The sequence below is a fragment of the Hemiscyllium ocellatum genome, chromosome 25 (genome assembly GCF_020745735.1).
Source record: "Hemiscyllium ocellatum isolate sHemOce1 chromosome 25, sHemOce1.pat.X.cur, whole genome shotgun sequence".
Taxonomy (NCBI): Eukaryota; Metazoa; Chordata; class Chondrichthyes; order Orectolobiformes; family Hemiscylliidae; genus Hemiscyllium; species Hemiscyllium ocellatum.
In genome coordinates, this window is record NC_083425.1 from 53,881,926 (window position 1) to 53,900,785 (window position 18,860).

At 42.9% G+C, this 18,860-nt stretch overlaps 1 protein-coding gene across 2 annotated transcripts in view; it reads right to left on the bottom strand.

The window, feature by feature from the left end:
* Positions 1–5,766: 5,766 nt before the first annotated feature.
* The window catches only part of acox1 (acyl-CoA oxidase 1, palmitoyl), a 54,091-nt gene continuing 40,997 nt past the window's right edge, over positions 5,767–18,860 (bottom strand). For both annotated transcript variants that reach the window (XM_060844361.1, XM_060844362.1), the window contains exons 10-14: positions 12,813–12,989; positions 9,875–9,980; positions 9,157–9,300; positions 7,704–7,910; positions 5,767–6,599 (exon numbers count right to left, since the gene is read on the bottom strand). In XM_060844361.1, coding sequence (XP_060700344.1) covers positions 6,549–6,599; positions 7,704–7,910; positions 9,157–9,300; positions 9,875–9,980; positions 12,813–12,989 — 685 coding nt within the window. In that variant the 3' untranslated portion in view covers positions 5,767–6,548. The remainder of the gene's footprint in view (positions 6,600–7,703; positions 7,911–9,156; positions 9,301–9,874; positions 9,981–12,812; positions 12,990–18,860) is intronic.

The window sequence follows — 18,860 nt, forward strand, 5'->3', positions numbered from 1 at the left end:
CATTTGTTCGTGTTTGGCCCACATCCCTCTAAACCCTTCCTATTCATGAACCCATTCAGATGCCTTTTGAATGATATAAGTGTGCCAGCCTCCTTTGGAAGCTCATTCCATACACACGCCATTCCTCTGCATGAAAAAGTTACCCTTTAAAATCTTTCACCCTCACCTTAAACCTATGCCCTCTAGTTCTGGACCTCCGCACCCCAGAAAAAGACCATGGCTATTTACCCTCTTGATTTTATAAACTTCTATAAGGTCACCCCCTCAGCCTCCAAAGGTCCAGGGAAAAAATGCCTGATGAACTAATAGCATTAGGAAAAATATTTTTGCATAACCACTGGTGGGGCTCTGCAATGTGCTGTCAGAGGCAGGTTATGAAGGTGCTCCTACAATGTCGGTTCAGTTTAATTATGCCCTACATTCAGCTATTGTCAAGTGATTCACCCACAGACTGGAAGTGTCAGTTGTACTGTTATTTTATTAATCATACATATATTAAAGTTTCACAATATCTAGTGCCACTTAGAAGTATGACACAGATTATACTGGCAAATTCAGGACGGCATCAGGAAGCAACATCATCCCCCCCGAGGACAGAAAATTCCTAGTTGAAACACTTATGTGGTTTAATCTTTAAGATCATATTTTTAAAAATAATATTATTTCCAATACTAACATTTTACAGGTAGACTTGTGATGATAATTCAACGCATCAGCTGAACAGCACACAGATCTCGCTCACCTCAAATAGCTCCTTCCCCAGCACATTGGTAAGACTTGAACAGTCAGAGCTATGAAATTCCTCAGTCTGGATGACTTCTTCTGGAGTGCCCAATTTCTGGATAGCCCCCTAGCTTTCCACAGTGTGCTCATCAACCCCACTCTCTCAGTCTGGAGTCTGAATATACAAACCCACTGAGTCCCTCACATCATGTGACTAAAAAATAATTCCTATGGTTACACTGGTTAGATTTCTTTCCTATGATATTGATAGGGTGCTGACTGTTCACACTGTGCATCATGGTGAAACATAGGTAGACAGGAGGTGAGTGAGGAGTACTGACAAGGTACTTCTGGGACTGTTACTTCAATCCAATGTTATTTTTACCTAAAAATTGAATCAATTTAAAACTGTGTTCCTTAATAAGGGACGTGAGCTCAGAGCACCCCACAGAAAGGTTTCCGGAGACAGAACTGACCCAGCCCTGACTGACAGATCACAGAACACAGATATGCTGCTGAGAGCAGAAAGTGAACTCCATCATAGTGCCAAGGCATAGTGTAGGCTGCTCCCTTATTAGAGAGGGACAATTGGTGGTGAGTTTAGCTGGAGGGTCATAATGACTCAGGCAAAGGGGTGAGGTTGAGGTGGGTCCTGCATCGTGACCTTAGCCAGTGACTCCTGTGGGGGTATCAAAGACAGCGCAAGTCCTAGTCAGCCGAGTGTGCTAGGTCCTGCAGTCTGTCGCGGAGGACAGAGACTCCAAATGATTCCCAAGCATCACAAGCCTGCTGAATTTAATAGATATTAAACCATTTAAAATGATTTTAATGCATTAAAATGGGATTGAATCATCCCTCCATCACAGAGATTGATAAGCTGAGCACCTGCAGCTTCTTCAGTTCACAAGATTTCAACAGCGAAGTACAGTAAAATCTCCCACAGCAAACAAATATTATGATTGTGCTACTTTACCACACTCAATCTAAAGAATCTAACAAAAATAAACTTTTTTGTAGTACTTCATTCCACAACAGCATTTAACTTCTCTCAGTACAATGTTTTCTTGTGGTGGCCCACACTTTAACTGGTGATTTGGAAGAAAAGGAATTTGAAGAGGATCCATCAGAAAATAGTATTTAATTTCACAATTACAAAGCAGTGAGCTTGAAGAGAGTTTAAATGACAAGAGACAAAGAGTGAAATAAAGAATAAGGAGGAGAAAAGGAAAGGAGAGAGAGAGAAAGGAAGACTGAGACCATGCAGATCTCTCAGTCTGAAAAGTAAATGAAGGCCCTGATATTAATTTTCTACTGTGGCTTTCAGGGATATGATTTTACAGTCAATGATACACTCCCTCCACTAGTATAAACTTAAAACAAGAGTCCCAGAGCAAAATTAATTCATCCCATACTTAAGGAAAGCATTTAAGCTAAAGTTTGGTGTGTATTGCGATACTGGATATTGTATTTATTTTAAAATGCTTTGTTTTACTTTTCTCTTGCATCCTGCCCAATTCTGACGATTCCATTTCAAACAAGCTTAAGTCTCCCCTGGCACATTCAACCATAACATAGAGCAGGAGAGTAAGAAAGAGAGAGTGCACAAGCGAGAAATCTAGGCAGACAGTTACTGGAGACACTAGAAACAGAACAGGAGATTGGTCTGCATCGCCAAATACAATTACCAAGAGGCAAAATTCAGCATCAATATGAACAAACTAGCTCAAAATTACTCTGCTGCACTTACTCCATGAAGCAGCACAGAGGGACAGTGACAAGCAACTGATACAGCATAAATCAGAACACAATACCCATTCCTGAGTTGTTGATACCACTGGAATACCCTGGGAACTAAACTATTCAGGAGTAAAAATTAATGGGGATATCAAGTCAATGCTTTTGCAACTGATATTACAATGGTATGTTGAGACTGTATCCTTAAATTTATGGTCCATAATCTGGGGCCATGGCCGCTGTTCTGAAGTCACCTAACAATAAGTCTGACAGAATTGATTGTTTGAGAGTGGAAGAATACCTAGATTGTTCGATTCAGAAGAAGGTGCAAGATATTTGGAGGCAATAGCAGGTGCCCGTGGATTTACAATGAATAGACTGAGTATCCTAAAGTTCTAGAAAGATACTGAAGGAACAATTATGCTGCAACTATCCGTTTATTTCTAGGACGAAAGGGAGTTGGGCTCTCGACAATAGCCAAATAACATTTTTACCTGTATACAAGATATTTCACACTGCCATCAGGAAGTAGGCAAAGGAAGCCAAATCTTAGCTCAGCTTACAGACCAGCCTACAAGTCAATGAACCTAATACAGCAGTTCTGTACAATCAGTGGAGAGAAAAGGCCATTTGACTTTGCAAGCCATCACAGCAGACGGTCAAAGAAATACACCCTCCAGTCTTCTGAGAAATCTAGATTTGTCTTGGTGTGGCCAAGAGAAAAAGTAATAATTGGGATTGGCTTTACTGCTAGTGAACTTCTGAAACTCTATGAAAATTAAGAGAAGATGGTCATTTGTAGTTACTCCTCAGTGAAACAGAAATAGGAGAACCATTGGAATCAGGAAACAACTGTGCCCTGATTGCTAAAAGGACTGCAACCCTTCGGACAGGGCAACGGGTATAAAAGAGGAATGTCACTTTCTGATATTAAAAGTACAAGTTGCCCACAGAAATAAACTAGTGTTTTAGTCAATAGTGTTTTTTCAGCCTTTTTTTGTACAGGAGTAGTTTTAAAATATGGAATTTTACAATGCCTTTCTTGTTCAAATTGCTTTTCAGAAGTTATTTATCTCTGCAGAGATTAATGCCATATTGATAATAAAAACTGAAACCCGTGATTTACAGACACTAAAAGGAATTGGCATCAATTGTTCCATTTTTGAAGGTAACCTCACTAACTCATCGTGGTCACTGATCCTTTAGTTTTGACAAGCCAGCCAAGATTGCAACCAAACTCTAAATTGGCCACAACAACATTTAGCCATTGTGTGTGAAATTAGCGTCTGTACAATACAACCTCTCGCCGAAGACAGGCTTAAAAAAATAAACAACTATTGGCTCAGGTATATGTATCTTCAAGATCCAAGTCAGATTGGGTGAGAGTTCTGCTGGTTGTGTCGTGTACTCTAAATGGCTTGGTGCATTGAAGGGAATTTGTTTGTTAATATCTGTTAATATTTCAGAGTAACTTTTTTTTTTGCAATGCAGGTTCTTTGGGACAATGAAGATGTCGTATTTTTGGAGTCAATCTCTTAAAACTTCAGCCACTTTACAATTCCATTTTATGCAGTCAGCCAAATCAGACATGCCCCAGGAATGACAATAAAGAATTGCTAGTTGTTGTACCATCTTCTCACCAAGAGTGGGAAGCAGTGCACTGAAAACTGTCATTGCAGGAGAGTTGGAGTTAGCCTATTTAAAACAGAGGCAAACAAACCCTGGAACACAACTAACCAGTATAGACTCTCTCAGGCAGTTAGAATTATTCAAGGTTTGTGAGAAGATTTGTAGCTCGGGTGCTTGTTGTTGTGGTTCTGTTCGCCAAGCTGGGAATTTGTGTTGCAGATGTTTCGTCCCCTGTCTAGGTGACATCCTCAGTGCTTGGGAGCCTCCTGTGAAGCGCTTCTGTGATGTTTCCTCCGGCATTTATAGTGGTTTGTCTCTGCCGCTTCCGGTTGTCAGTTCCAGCTATCCGCTGCAGTGGCCGGTATATTGGGTCCAGGTCAATGTGGAGAAAGTGAGGACTGCAGATGTTGGAAATCAGAGCTGAAAAATGATTCCTGAAGAAGGGCTTATGCCTGAAACGTCGATTCTCCTGCTCCTTGGATGCTGCCTGACCTGCTGCTCTTTTCCAAAAACACATTTTTCAGCTCCAGGTCGATGTGCTTATTGATTGAATCTGTGGATGAGTGCCATGCCTCTAGGAATTCCCTGGCTGTTCTTTGTTTGGCTTGTCCTATAATAGTCCCAGTCGAACTCATGTTGCTTGTCATCTGCGTGTGTGGCTAAGGATAGCTGGTCATGTCGTTTCGTGGTTAGTTGGTGTTCATGGATACGGATCGTTAGCTGTCTTCCTGTTTGTCCTATGGAGTGTTTTGTGCAGTCCTTGCATGGGATTTTGTGCACTACGTTGGCTTTGTTCATGCTGGGTATCGGGTCCTTTGTCCTGGTGAGTTGTTGTCTGAGAGTGGCTGTTGGTTTGTGTGCTGTTATGAGTCCTAGTGGTCTCAATAGTCTGGCTGTCATTTCAGAAATGTTTTTGATGTGTGGTAACGTGGCTAGTCCTTTGGGTTGTGGCATGTCCTCACTCCGTTGTCTTCCCTTAGGCATCTGTTGATGAAATTGCGGGGGCATCCGTTTTTTTTCGAATACATTGTAGAGGTGTTCTTCTTCCTCTTTTTGCAGTTCTGGTGTTACTGCAGTGTGTTGTGGCCCTTTTGAATAGTGTCTCGATGCAACTTCTTTTGTGTGTGTTGGGGTGGTTGCTTTCATAGTTCAGGACTTGTCCTTGTGTGTGGCTTTCCTGTATACCTTTGTGGTGAATTCTCCATTCGGTGTTCTCTGTACCATCACGTCTAGGAATGGGAGTTGGTTGTCCTTTTCTTCCTCTTCCGATACCCAGCATGAGCAAAACCAACGTAGTGTACAAAATCCCATGCAAGGACTGCACAAAACACTACACAGGACAAACAGGAAGACAGCTAACAACCCGCATCCATGAACACCAACTAGCCACGAAACGACACAACCAATTATCCTTATTAGACACACATGCAGATGACAAGTAACATGAGTTCGACTGGGACAACACTACTATTAGAGGGCAAGCCAAACAGAGAACAGCCAGGTACTTCCTAGACGCATTGCACTCATCCACAGATTCTATTAACAAACACATTGACCTGGACCCAATATACTGGCCACTGCAGCAGACAGCTGGAACTGACAACCGGAAGCAGCAGAGACAAACCACTATAAATGCCGGAGGAAACATCACAGAAGCGCTTCACAGGAGGCTCCCAAGCACTGAGGATGTCACCTAGACAGGGGACGAAACGTCTGCAACACAAATTCCCAGCTCGGCGAACAGAACCACAACAGTTAGAATTATTGCAAAATCCCTCATATTTGTAGAGGAACGGTCGTTCAGTCTGGCTAAAACAATACAGACCCCAAACCTGAATTCCGGATTATGCCCTTCCTCTAAAAAGCCGCCTAGTGCTCAACAGCATACTCATTTCTGACCTCCCTCCCACCCAATCCCAGTCTCAGAGGTTTTGCTTTGAACACTGGTGTTGGTCTTTATACCTCTGAATCACTAATTACTCTGACACTGGGCACAGCCTGCAAATACTGTGGTAGTTTTTATCAGGAGCAGAAACTGAAGGTGATTCCTCTCATTTGCTGCTGCATCACGGCCTGTGCACTGCGGAAAGCTCCACAGAGGTGCTGCCATGCTCAGCAGGGAATAGTGGACACAAAACCTGCAGATTACACATTTTCAACCCCAGTTCCAAAGTCTGATGATACAACTGTAATAGTACACGGTATGAGGGAGGGGGCAGGAAAAAGAATTCGCTTGGCAACTGTTAAAAAGAGCTACTTCTGCCATTCAGGAAACGAGACTGAGAGGTCAGAGATACCAAGAATCAAAATTAAAGGTTTAGAATTTGATTTGGAGCCCGGACGCCCCAAGTTCAAGTGCCCCAGAGATGTGTGTCATACCATCCCTGAACAGGCTGATTAGAAAACTTTGAGAATTTGCTTGGAGCTGGATTCAATTTCTTAGACAAAGAACAGTTACAGCCTCACAGCTTGGATTGCAGAGGTTTCAGATATTTGTAGAATGACTGGTGAACCTAGGAAGAAGAAGAAACAGATGGTCAGTCCTCAGACACCAAACCCCCAAATCTCTCTCTTGTTCACATAAGCACTGGTGAATTCTCACTCATAACATTCAACACACTCCTAGCAAATCAAGACCCTGGAGACCCACCATAACTCCAAACTTTGGACAGTACATCAGTGCTAATGATTTCGGATTAGGGTAGTATCCCTACCCCTGACCCAGAGCTGGGATTCCTGATGAAGGGCTTTTGCCCGAAACGTCGAATTCCCTGTTCCTTGGATGCTGCCTGACCTGCTACGTTTTAACCAGCAACACATTTTCAGCTGGGATTCCAGTCCCAGCTGCCACATAGATGTCACAGCATTTCCAAACAGGCTGATTTCAAATAGATTTTTAAACTCACTGTCAGGAGTGGACCATACTGTCAAACAGCATAGCTACGTCATGGCCTCACAAACTTCAAGGTTTCTATAATACAGGTGTAAGGAAACAGAATTCCCAAACTCCGCTGAATTGGTTCTTTGTTCTGGTGGTCAGTGCATGGGATGGAATGCATCTGTATTTCTGTCAGGGAAAGGATGCTGGATGCCAAGTAAAATATCCTTTATGGAGATTTAATGGACAATAAGAGAAGGACATCTGAGAGGCTTGTCAAAATAGGAATTAAAGGCAGAGACACAGAAATATTTTCACACCCAGGCCAGTCAGGACATGGAAATCTCGCCACAAATAGTTGTTGAGGTCGAGTCCATGAGGGGAATATTTAGGGGAAGAATGGGATTAGTCTACACGGCTGATGAATAAAGGCAATAAATGTTGTCTTGATGGGCTGAAACAGTTATCACCCTGTCCCTGTAAAGGTTCTGGGAGTCCCAATTGACCGAATAATCTTTAATCTCCCACCATACCTCAACTTAACAGGTTTGAGTGGGAGGGCCAACTAGAGTGGTGTGGTAATATCCAAGCTCAGTTCACATTGGAGTCCGAAAACAGCAAGGAGTTTGTTCGCTTCAATCTGGCCCCAAGATGACAACCCACTGCTCCAACGACTACCTCCCCATACTGGGGAAGTTCCAATACGTCTGGCTGATCATCGCCTGCTAGACGTACTTACCTCGGTTTTATTTAGAGGTGACCTCTTCGCCCATTCAAACATATGTTCATAAACATTCCCATCATAACGCCCGAGCACTGATGCAAGAACTGCATCGGGGTAATCAAAGGCATCGACGAGAGCGACGGCATTGGGTCGGATCACAGCGAGCAGCTCCTTCACCCGCTGGTGAACATGGGAAATCTGAAAGTCATTCAGGATCCCAGCCTGCACAGGATAACAGGATGTTATAAAGTATGCCCCAGCACAGCCAAGGAGACACAACACTAGCCAACTCTGCCTATGGTCCAGCAAAAGCCTACATTTCAGCTAGTTTCTCCCAGAGCACATACCTTCCTCTGTGTAATAATGTCTCAGCCTAGAATTTCATGTTGTGCGACAGTGAGACAGCATCTAACCTGTCCCTCAACTGTATGGACTAGTTACTAACATGAGTGAACTAATCACAGAATTGGAGAGCAATCCCAAATGTTGGGAAGACAAACTATCAAAGAAGGGTCATAACAGCAGAAGTGGGAGTTAGATGACAGGAATAATTGAACACAAGTGAAGAGATGCAAGTTGCTTCCTATTTTAAAATCATATATGTACATTGCTTTAATTCTATATCAAAACTGAATAACAAAATTACAGCTATTGGAAGCTTAGAAGTCACTGTTGAGGATACTGGAGTTGAGGCAGAGGGAGCTGCATGAAAGGTTGAACAAATTGGGTCTACACATGTTGGGGTTTAAAAGAATGAGGTAAACCCACTGAACTTAGTAAAATTTGTGAGCACTTGACAGTGTAGAGAATGATAAGATATTTCCCCTCACTGAGTGTCTGGAACTGGGATGGGGGCAGAGTTTTGGAATAATGACCTGCCCACTTTAGGAAAAAGATAGATTTTTGATCAAAAGGGAATCAAAAATGATGGGAAGCTGGCTGGGAAGTAGACTGGAAGTCAAGATCATATTGGCCATAATCTTATTGAAGTGACTGAGCAGTCTTGAGGGGACTAAATGGTGTCCTCCTGGGCCTGTTTCTTATATTAAACCAGATGTGGTACTATCAATACTAGTGGACAAAACATGTAATTACAGCATAACAACATTACATTGGCATTTTCCATTATAAATACTGACAGATGAATCTATAATAGAAAAGTCTATACTGAAGATGTTAACAGACCCATATTTTAATATATCACAGATATATAGGATGGTAATGGTAACTGAAGCAAATGCTAAGGCTTTCAATGAATATTGGATCTCAGTCTCTTGCTCCCTTCTCATTACACCTTTAGTCTGTTTTTGGACTTTCTAAAAGGCATCATATTAAAATGTTATGAATTAGATGTAATTCCAATCCCTGTTAAGTTTCCACAAGACTGACACACTGTATAATGACTTTCACTGTGTCTCTAAGGTCTTTGTATCCATACAGTCAAGGCTGTGGTTTAGCATCCACTCACATGCAGGAAATCTCCAGAGTTCTTGCTAATTCCATACAGCGCATACATCAGGCACAGAGTGCTAAGGACATCGTGGATTGCAGTGTCTGTGATCTCAGACAGTTTGGCTGCAAACAGCTTCACCACCACGTAATGGCAGTGAGCCTAAGGAAGGGGAGAACAAACACATGCAGTTACACATCCTACACAAAAAGAAATAAGACACAGAACATGATTAGACAGGAGTAAAGGGAGGGGTTTCTGAATTGCAAGGGCACTACAACCCTCCTTTTGCACAATGTCTAACGGGTGCCACCCTGCTCTAAACATGTACTTTCAGTCTGTCCCACACAAACACCACCAATGAAAGCAAGTGCAATGCTTCCAACTTATAATCATTATCCAGTCCCGAGTCAAACATTACACTCAGCAATGACGAGCCTGATAGCTTCATCACACACCACCTCTTGGCTTCATAAAGTGATTGCGATTGTTAAAAATCACACTGACAATCTACAAAGACCTGCCGTGATTCGATGTTCCAGGCAGAGGTATCCTGACTCACGCCAACCCAGAAGGAAAGGAGTCACATCCAAACACAAAGGAGGGGAAGCAGAAATTTAGCTTTGAAAGAAAGAGAGGAATGGATAGGCTATGAGGAAGCAGGGCAGGTGAGGGAGGAAAGGGAAATCAACTTTCCTCAGATGAGGAGACACCATCCTAGCCAAGGGCGACTCACCCCCGATGCCCTGACTAGATCAATAGACGTGCTGTTCCAGGCTTCCTCTTTGTTTTTCCTGCGTCCCAGTTCCATGCGATAATTCCGTGCAGCTGCCTCAACCAGGCTGGGAAACACGGGAGTGGGATAAGGAAGAGGAATGATTACACAGGGCATCAACAGGCACAGTGTATAACAGATACTTTGCAAGTCTACAGTCTCAAGCCTGACCTCTGGATGCTGGAGGTTAGGGCAGTGTTAGTTTCACACGCTCATCTTTGCCTTGTTGGACTGAGAAAAACAGAATGGATTTCAGCTATACATTTCTCACAGGACAAAGGTGTCTTTCAGGATTGGTCAGGTGCTATGTGGATTAAGTGAAGAGCCAGGGCCAATGATGCTGGGCACTGGGAGCAAGAAAACAGGTAACTCGGGAAGGTAAGTCAGGAAGGACTGACTTGACATGTTTTTACAATCACTCTCTTGCTTGAAGAAAATGGTCTAGTGATCGACTAAGACATTGGATAACGTACTTGTTGCTCACAATGGCATCTCCTTTAAATTAGTGAGACCAAAAGCTTTACTGTAAACCTCCTCTCTGGCCAGAAGAATGTTTATAGGAATAACAATCTTCCAATTGCTTGCAATTTCAATAAACAACCTTGCTCCCATTCTAACATTTCCAGCCTGTTATTGTATCCCTATTAAACACAATGCAGGCTGGACGAACACCACTCAGTTCTTATTTAGACAGCATTCAGGACTCAATATTGAGTTCCACTTCAGAGTATGACCTCTGTATTTTATCCCCACAGATTCTACCTGACCAACTTGGTTTCTCCAGCACTTGGAGAACTTGGATGGTCTTTGTTGGAGAAGGAAACTTTGAGAGATCTGTTTGGGGTGTTCAAAAGTACAAGGGACCTGGAGAGCGCAAATAATGAGAAACCAGTCACGTTGTTGAAGAACAGAGAACAAGGAGGTACAGGTTGGCAAAAGACTCAGTGGTGATGCAAGTAAAAGGTTTTCACAGGTTAGGGTCTGGAAGCCAGAGAGTCTGGTGCAGACAGAGTTGGTTTGAGATTTCAAAGAAAGAACTGAATAATCATATTGAAAAGGAGGAATGTCCATGGCTACTGGGAGAAGCCAGGGAAGTGGCAGGAAGTGTCGGCAGAGCCAGCACAGAACAATGGGCCAAAAAGCCTCCTTCCGTGCTGCAACTATTCTGAGATTGCAGACTGAGGGAGTAACTAGTGAACAAAGAGAGTCAGTATGGATCTGTAAATGTTAAGGCATGTTGGATAAGCTTGTCTGAATGCTTTTAAGAAGTTACTAAAGTGGTGGATAAACATGACTTATGGATGCTATTTATAGAGGTTGCTTCTGGAACGCATTCAGAAGGTGAACCAGATGAGGTTCTGCAATAATTGACTGTGCTTACATGTCTGGCATTAAGCTCTCTTTTAATTTCAGATTTTGATTGAAATCAAATTTCAACATCTGCCATGGTGGGATTTGAATGTTTGCCCCAAAACATTAGCCAGCAGTTCTGGATTACTAGTCCAGTGACAATATCAACAGTGAAATATCTGTCCTGAGTGAATTTCCAATGAAGTGGATTCCAAACCAATTCCAGGGACTTCAATTTACTTAATTTCTTCATTCTCTCCATAATACTCTCACCCTCGAACTGAAACGAGGCATGCACAATTTCGTCCGGGGATTTATGGAGAGTCCCATACTTCCTCATGATCGATATCGGAATAAAGGTAGCCAACCTGGTTATTGCCAAGCCTCCATCACGATTTTTGGCATATAAAATGCCATCTGCGATGGATTGCGGAAGATGTAGTATTTCCTTGATCGCGTTTTTAATTATATTATCTAATTTGTTTAAATAATTCACAGAGGATTCTGATAAAATTAAATAATAGTATAATCTGGGAATAAAATATGTTTTTAAAATTTCTAATTTCTGTGTTGGTTTTAGGGGTGATATTTTTAAGTTATTTATCCAACCTTCTAATTTAACCTCCCAGTCCGCTAGGGTTATACCAAACCATGGGTCTATCTTTGCTCCTAAGTACTTATCTGTCTGACCCGGTTCAATAAATTGAATTTCCACTGCAACAAATCTTTTTTCATGGCACCAGCTGCCACATTGCATGAAGTAAAGTCACATGACCCAAAGTAGCTTGTGTTAGGCTCAGCATATAAATGAATGTGTACTTGTGAAAGTTGGTAAAGAGGGGAGGAAGGGGACTGCTGGAAGAAATGGCAAGGTCAACGGGAGTTGTGGGGAGGGGTGTGCTTAGTGCCACAGTGACCCAGGAGTTAGAGCAGGTTAATATCCTTCCAACATCTCCTGGGTAACTGCAAGTTAGAACCCTCTCAAGTTTCAGGCTCTAACTCAGAGTTGAGCCTTTTTTCAGAATGTTCCTGGTGTTGGGCAATTATCCAGTGGCAACGTACATTTCCCAGACAGCTTCCATACAGAGTCAGGGCTTCCGAAGGGCAGGAGAGGAAGGCAATCTCAGACTATCCAGAAAATGACAGCCAATGATTGGGCAAGAATACAAATATGTGGAGTGGAGAACAATCCTTTGATGTGCCAATGGAATTAGTTAAAAAAGAGACGAGACAGAAAGCGGTATGTTGGCATCCCTGCAGGGATCAGCACTGAGGCCTCAGTTTTCTGCCATATTAATCAACAATTCAGATGAAGCTCTATATATATATATTATATAAAATATATATCAGCACATTGGAACGTCTCTCATGTCTCACTGTCAGACAGATGATTGAATTTACCACAAGACATTAGAACATCCCAAAGGGCTTGAAAGTGACAAGGTTCTTATCCTGTACCGTTAATCCCCTACAAAAAGTTAAGACAAACATGGGCAAACCAAATTGGGAAACCTGACCAGGTTACCACAGCTCCCCTCCCTGTACTCACTTAGCAGCTCGCAGCTGGTATGCTTCCACTAAGCTGCTGATGTCATTGATGTCTACCACCATTGGTTGACTGGCCACCTGCTGGGGCTGGATGTGGCTGCACAGGTCATTCAGGTACGAGACAGTGCCCACTAGCTTCTGACCAGACTTTGCCTGGGTATAACTCTTGAATAGGTACCTGCAATGCACCAGGAAGCAAATAAACCATCACTAGCAATGCACACGAAGAAAATAATAGGGATCAAAATAGCACAGTTGGAGAGAAAAGCAAATTACCAGAACACTAGATCATACCATAGAGGAAGAGGTCATTCAGCCATCAATGCTGGTGTCAGCTCTTTGAAAGAGCCAGTAGCTCCATTTCTCTGTCTGGTGAGTTCCATGCACCGTATCACCTTGGTACTAAGCCTAAGCTGATTCCGTACTGCCACACATAGGAAAAGCATTCCTTTATGAAGGTAATATGAGTGCTGCAATCATTAGGGAAGTAGGCACCTGGCAGCAGAGTGTCACACACCCAATCACTGCTGCAGCCGGTTGAGATTGAAGGGAGCTGAGTGAAGCCTGCACCATCAGAATACTGAAGACTCATATCTCAGGTACAAAGCAAAACTGACTTCAGGTCAGCTGGAAGGCTGCAGTGTTCAGAGTGGCAGTGAAGGAGAAAATGAGATCTGTAGCAATACTGAACACAGTCCAGACTCTCACACCTACAGATTGGCAAGTTGAGATGACTTAGGTTAGTAAAACAACAGGTTAAAAAACAAACCAACAGCAGTTCTATAATAATTATAAACCCATGGCAAGGTGGGCGGCACGGTGGCACAGTGGTTAGCACTGCTGCCTCACAGCGCCTGAGACCCGGGTTCAATTCCCGACTCAGGCGACTGACTGTGTGGAGTTTGCACGTTCTCCCCGTGTCTGCGTAGGTTTCCTCCGGGTGCTCCGGTTTCCTCCCACAGTCCAAAGATGTGCGGGTCAGGTGAATTGGCCATGCTAAATTGCCCGTAGTCTTAGGTAAGGGGTAAATGTAGGGGTATGGGTGGGTTGCGCTTCGGCGGGTCGGTGTGGACTTGTTGGGCCGAAGGGCCTGTTCCCACACTGTAAGTCTAATCTAAAAAAAGGTGAAACTAAAGCTTAAGACGCACCACTGATTACTTCTAGATGATTAAGAATCTGATTGTGGCAATACATACTTTCTCCTCTACAGATGCTGCTATACCTCCCCCAGCACTCTTTTTCAGTTTGCTAATCTCAGTATCTTGCTTTTAATACATAGCAAGCCGCTGACCCTAAGCTGCTCAGACCTGTACTGGGTTCCTGTTGTTCTGAAAATATCGCAACTTCCTGATACCATGATCTCATTTTGACTTGGGGTTTAATCTAACAGTGAGGCAACAATGCAGAAAACATACCAATTGTAGGACAATGCATGACATGACAAACCAGGGAATTATAAATAAGCAGGGGGACTCAACTGCTGTGGCTGACAGCTCAATTACCTGGGTAATGGAAAACAATCAATTATCAGACACAGGTATAGACAGTGCTTGAGGTACAGGAACAGATGAGGCAATCTCATTACTCAGCAACTCTCTCAGGCCTGAAGATGGGATTTTCTGTTAAGCCCATTTAGACACCCAATGGATACCTTCAAAATGCAGTTAATTTTGTAAATTAAAGGATACAGCAGCCAAGTAAATCTGCTAATAGGTCAGCGCTTCCCAAACATTTTTCTGCTACTGCCCTATTGTAACACTTCAGTCTTCATCTGACCTTGGTGGGGGGACTAAACTTCAGCTCCTGAATAGCTTGGTAAGGAGAAGTTCAACATGAGGGGAATTGTTTAAATCGCAGGGATATTTGTAAATAAAAATCCTACCTTCAAAATTGTTTTTCTTTTTAGCAGCAGCCTCAGCAGCAATCAGGCCTCAAAGTTATATCCCTTAGACCACACCCACCAAAAAAAAACCTCATGTGGTATTAAAGTTGCCTTGCAGTTGTTAGAATTCCATGATTTCCATGATGACTACTGCTGCCTCAGAGCCTTGAGACTCCAACAGCTGGACCTGTGACCATCAGAGGAGTTCTTCAGCCAGTTTGGGAGGGCCTATTCTAGGTTCTGAAGGTACAATGTGGTCATGATGATTAAAAGAGAAGGTCAATAAGAAGAAACAGCGGTAATTCTGAGAGTCAGCATGTTTGTGGAATACAGCATGAGAGGACCAAGAAACTGATTGTACAAAGGATGAATAGAATAGGAACGCAACTGAGCTAAAAAGTTAAAATTAACTGTAAAAACTTCCATAGGTGTGTAAAAAGGGAAAATGTTTGGTTAAAACATATATGGGTCCATGAAAGGCAGAGTCAGTAGAATTTATAAACATACAAACATAACCATTAGGGAATAGAGAAATGGCAGAGAAGCTTAATTACTTTGATTTTTCTGCTATCTCTATGATACCAGAACTCTCCTACATTTACAGATCCAAGTGACCAGGGAAAATGAGGAGTTGAACAAAATTAGTGTTTGTTAGAAGAGTGGGCTGGAGAAGTTAGTGGGGCTGAAGGTTTTTGCTAAATCCCTAGAACCTGAGAAATAACTTTCATCCCAGAGTGTGGAAGGCAGTGGCGATAGAGATAGCTGCTGCATTGGTGATTATCTTGAAATTTTATCGATTCTGCATTGATTACTGTGGATTAGAAGTTGGCAAATGTTGCCCCAGTATTCAAGAAGGGAGTGACTGAAAAATAAAGAGGGAATTACAGACCTGTTACCTTATATTAGCAGCAGGGAAAATGCTAGAATTTATCTTAAAGGCAGCAATAAAAGGACACCTGGTTGAGGAAGAGCTGATTGGGCAAGGTCAGCATGGATTTGTGAACGGGATATCATGTTTGATGAACGTTTCTGTGGCTTTGTTCGGAAGATGCTACCAACAAAGTTGAGAAAGGAGAGTCAATGGACATGGTGTGAAGGCTGTTCATAAAGTTCCCCACAGGTGATGGTTAGGAAAATTAAAGCACGTAGGATAGGAGGTAATGTACCAGCATGAGTTAACGATTGTCAGTTAGCCAGAGAGGAGGAATAAATGGGTCACCCTCACCTTGACAGACTGTGACCAGTGAAAAACCACAAGGATCAGCACTTGGGCCTGAGCTGTTCACGATACATAATCAGTGATTAGGAGGCTGGAGAGAACCTCTTGTGGTGCAGAGGGAATATATTCCGGGGAACAAAGAAATGGCAGAAGAATTAAATGGGTACTTCAGATCTGTATTCACTAGGGAAGACACAAGCACTCTCCCTGAGGTAACAGTGACTGAAGGACCTGAACTTAAGGGAATCTGTATTTGCCAGGATTTGGTGTTGGAGAGACTGTTAGGTCTGAAGGTTGATAAGTCTCTGGGGCCTGATGGTCTACATCCCAGGGTACTGAAGGAGGTGGCTCGGGAAATCGTGGATGCGTTGGTGATTATTTTCCAGAATTCGATAGATTCGGGATCGGTACCTGAGGACTGGAGAGTGGCTAATGTTATACCACTTTTTAAGAAAGGTGGGAGAGAGAAAGCAGGAAATTATAGACCAGTTAGTCTGACCTCTGTGGTGGGAAAGATGCTGGAGTCTATTATAAAGGATGAGATTACGGCACACCAGGACAGTAGTAACAGGATAGGGCAGAGTCAGCTTGGATTTATGAAGGGGAAATCGTGCTTGACTAATCTTCTGGAATTTTTTGAGGATGTAACCCTGAAGATGGATGAGGGACATCCAGTAGATGTAGTGTATCTGGACTTTCAGAAAGCTTTTGATAAAGTTCCACATAGGAGGTTAGTGAGTAAACTTAGGGCGCATGGCATTGGGGGCAAAGTACTAGATTGGATTGAAAACTGGTTGGCTGATAGGAAACAAAGGGTAGTGATAAACGGCTCCATTTCGGAATGGCAGGCAGTGACTAGTGGGGTACCACAAGGATCCATGCTGGGACCGCAGCTTTTTACAATATATGTTAATGATATAGAAGATGGTATCAGCAATAACATTAGCAAATTTGCTGATGATACAAAGCTGGGTGGCAGGGTGAAATGTGATGAGGATGTTAGGAGATTACAGGGTGACCTGGACAAGTTAGGTGAGTGGGCAGATGCAGTTTAATGTGGATAAATGTATGGTTATCCACTTTGGTGGCAAGAACAGGAAGGCAGATTACTACCTCAATGGAATTAATTTAGGTAAAGGGGCAGTACAGAGAGATCTGGGTGTTCTTGTACACCAGTCAATGAAGGTAAGCATGCAGGTACAGCAGGTAGTGAAGAAGGCTAGTAGCATGCTGGCCTTCATAACAAGAGGGATTGAGTATAGAAGCAAAGAGGTTCTTCTGCAGCTGTACAGAACCCTGGTGAGACCACACCTGGAGTATTGTGTGCAGTTCTGGTCTCCAAATTTGAAGAAAGACATTCTGGCTATTGAGGGAGTGCAGCGTAGGTTCACGAGGTCAATTCCTGGAATGGAGGGATTACCTTACTCTGAAAGACTGAAGCGACTGGGCTTGTATACCCTTGAGTTTAGAAGACTGAGGGGGGATATGATTGAGACATATAAGATTATGAAAGGATTGGACACTCTGGCAGCAGGAAACATGTTTCCGCTGATGGGTGAGTGCCGAACCAGAGGACACAGCTTAAAAATACGGGGTAGACCATTTAGGACAGAGATGAGGAGAAACTTCTTCACCCAGAGAGTGGTGGCTGTGTGGAATGCTCTGCCCCAGAGGGCAGTGGAGGCCCAGTCTCTGGATTCATTTAAGAAAGAGTTGGATAGAGCTCTCATGGATTGTGGAATCAAGGGTTATGGAGATAAGGCAGGAACAGGATACTGATTAAGGATGATCAGCCATGATCATATTGAATGGCGGTGCAGGCTCGAAGGGCTGAATGGCCTACTCCTGCACCTATTGTCTATTGTCTCCCCCTGGACCAGGAGGCCTGGGATCAAGTCCCACCTGCTCCAGAGATGCGTAATAACATCTCTGAACAAGGAGAAGATAGGTTGGAGGTTGGGGACAAAACATAGCATTTCCAAATTTGCAGATAATACAAAGCCAATTGGGAATGTGTAAGAGAGGAAGATGTAAAATGGCTTCAAGAAGACATGGACAGACTCAGTGGATGGATAAGAACATGACAATTGTAATACAATGTGACAAAATGTGAGGCTATTCACTATGGTAGGAAGAAGAGATGTGGAGAGTATTATCAAATGATACGAGGCTGGAAGGTGTAGATGTACAAAGGGAGCTAGGTATTACTTGTCAATAAGTCACTGAGGGATGACATGCAGCTGCAGCAAGTTAAGGTGAATGGAATATTAGCCTTTATTGCAAGAGGACTGGAGTACAGGAGTGGTGAAATCTTGCTGCAATTCATTCGGAGCTTGGTTAGACTGCGCCTGGAGTGCTGCATTCAATTTTAGTCTCTACCTCAATAAAGATATTATCACCACAGAGAGTGTGCAACAAAGGTTCCCCAAACTGTTTCTCAGGATGGCAGGACCGTATTATGGAGAGAGACTGACTAAACTGGCCCTATATTCGAGAGTTTCAAAGAATGAGAAGCGACTTCATTGCAACTTACTAAACTTAAAGGGATAGACAGTGTAGATGCAGCTAAGAGGTTTCTGGAGCCAGGGCAAAAAAAAGGGCAATGCCACTGATTTTTAATTAGAGGGTTGTGAACCATTGGAATTCTCCACCAGAGCGCTGTGGAAACTCAGTCTTTGAATATCTTTAAAGTAGAGATTGATAGATTTCTGACTACCAATGGTACACAGTGTTATGGAGAATAAAAGAAATTGAAGTATTCCAACAGCCTTGATTGTATTTAGGCTTCCAAATTTATATCTGTATTTAATGGCAGAGCAGACTCGATGGGCTGAATGGTCTACACTGTTCTTATGCTCCTAAAAGGCAATGGTAGGCTTTACATTAGGCTTCAAAACAGAGAATGAATATCCCACAAGAAAGTGAGCTGAATCCAACATCATGAGATC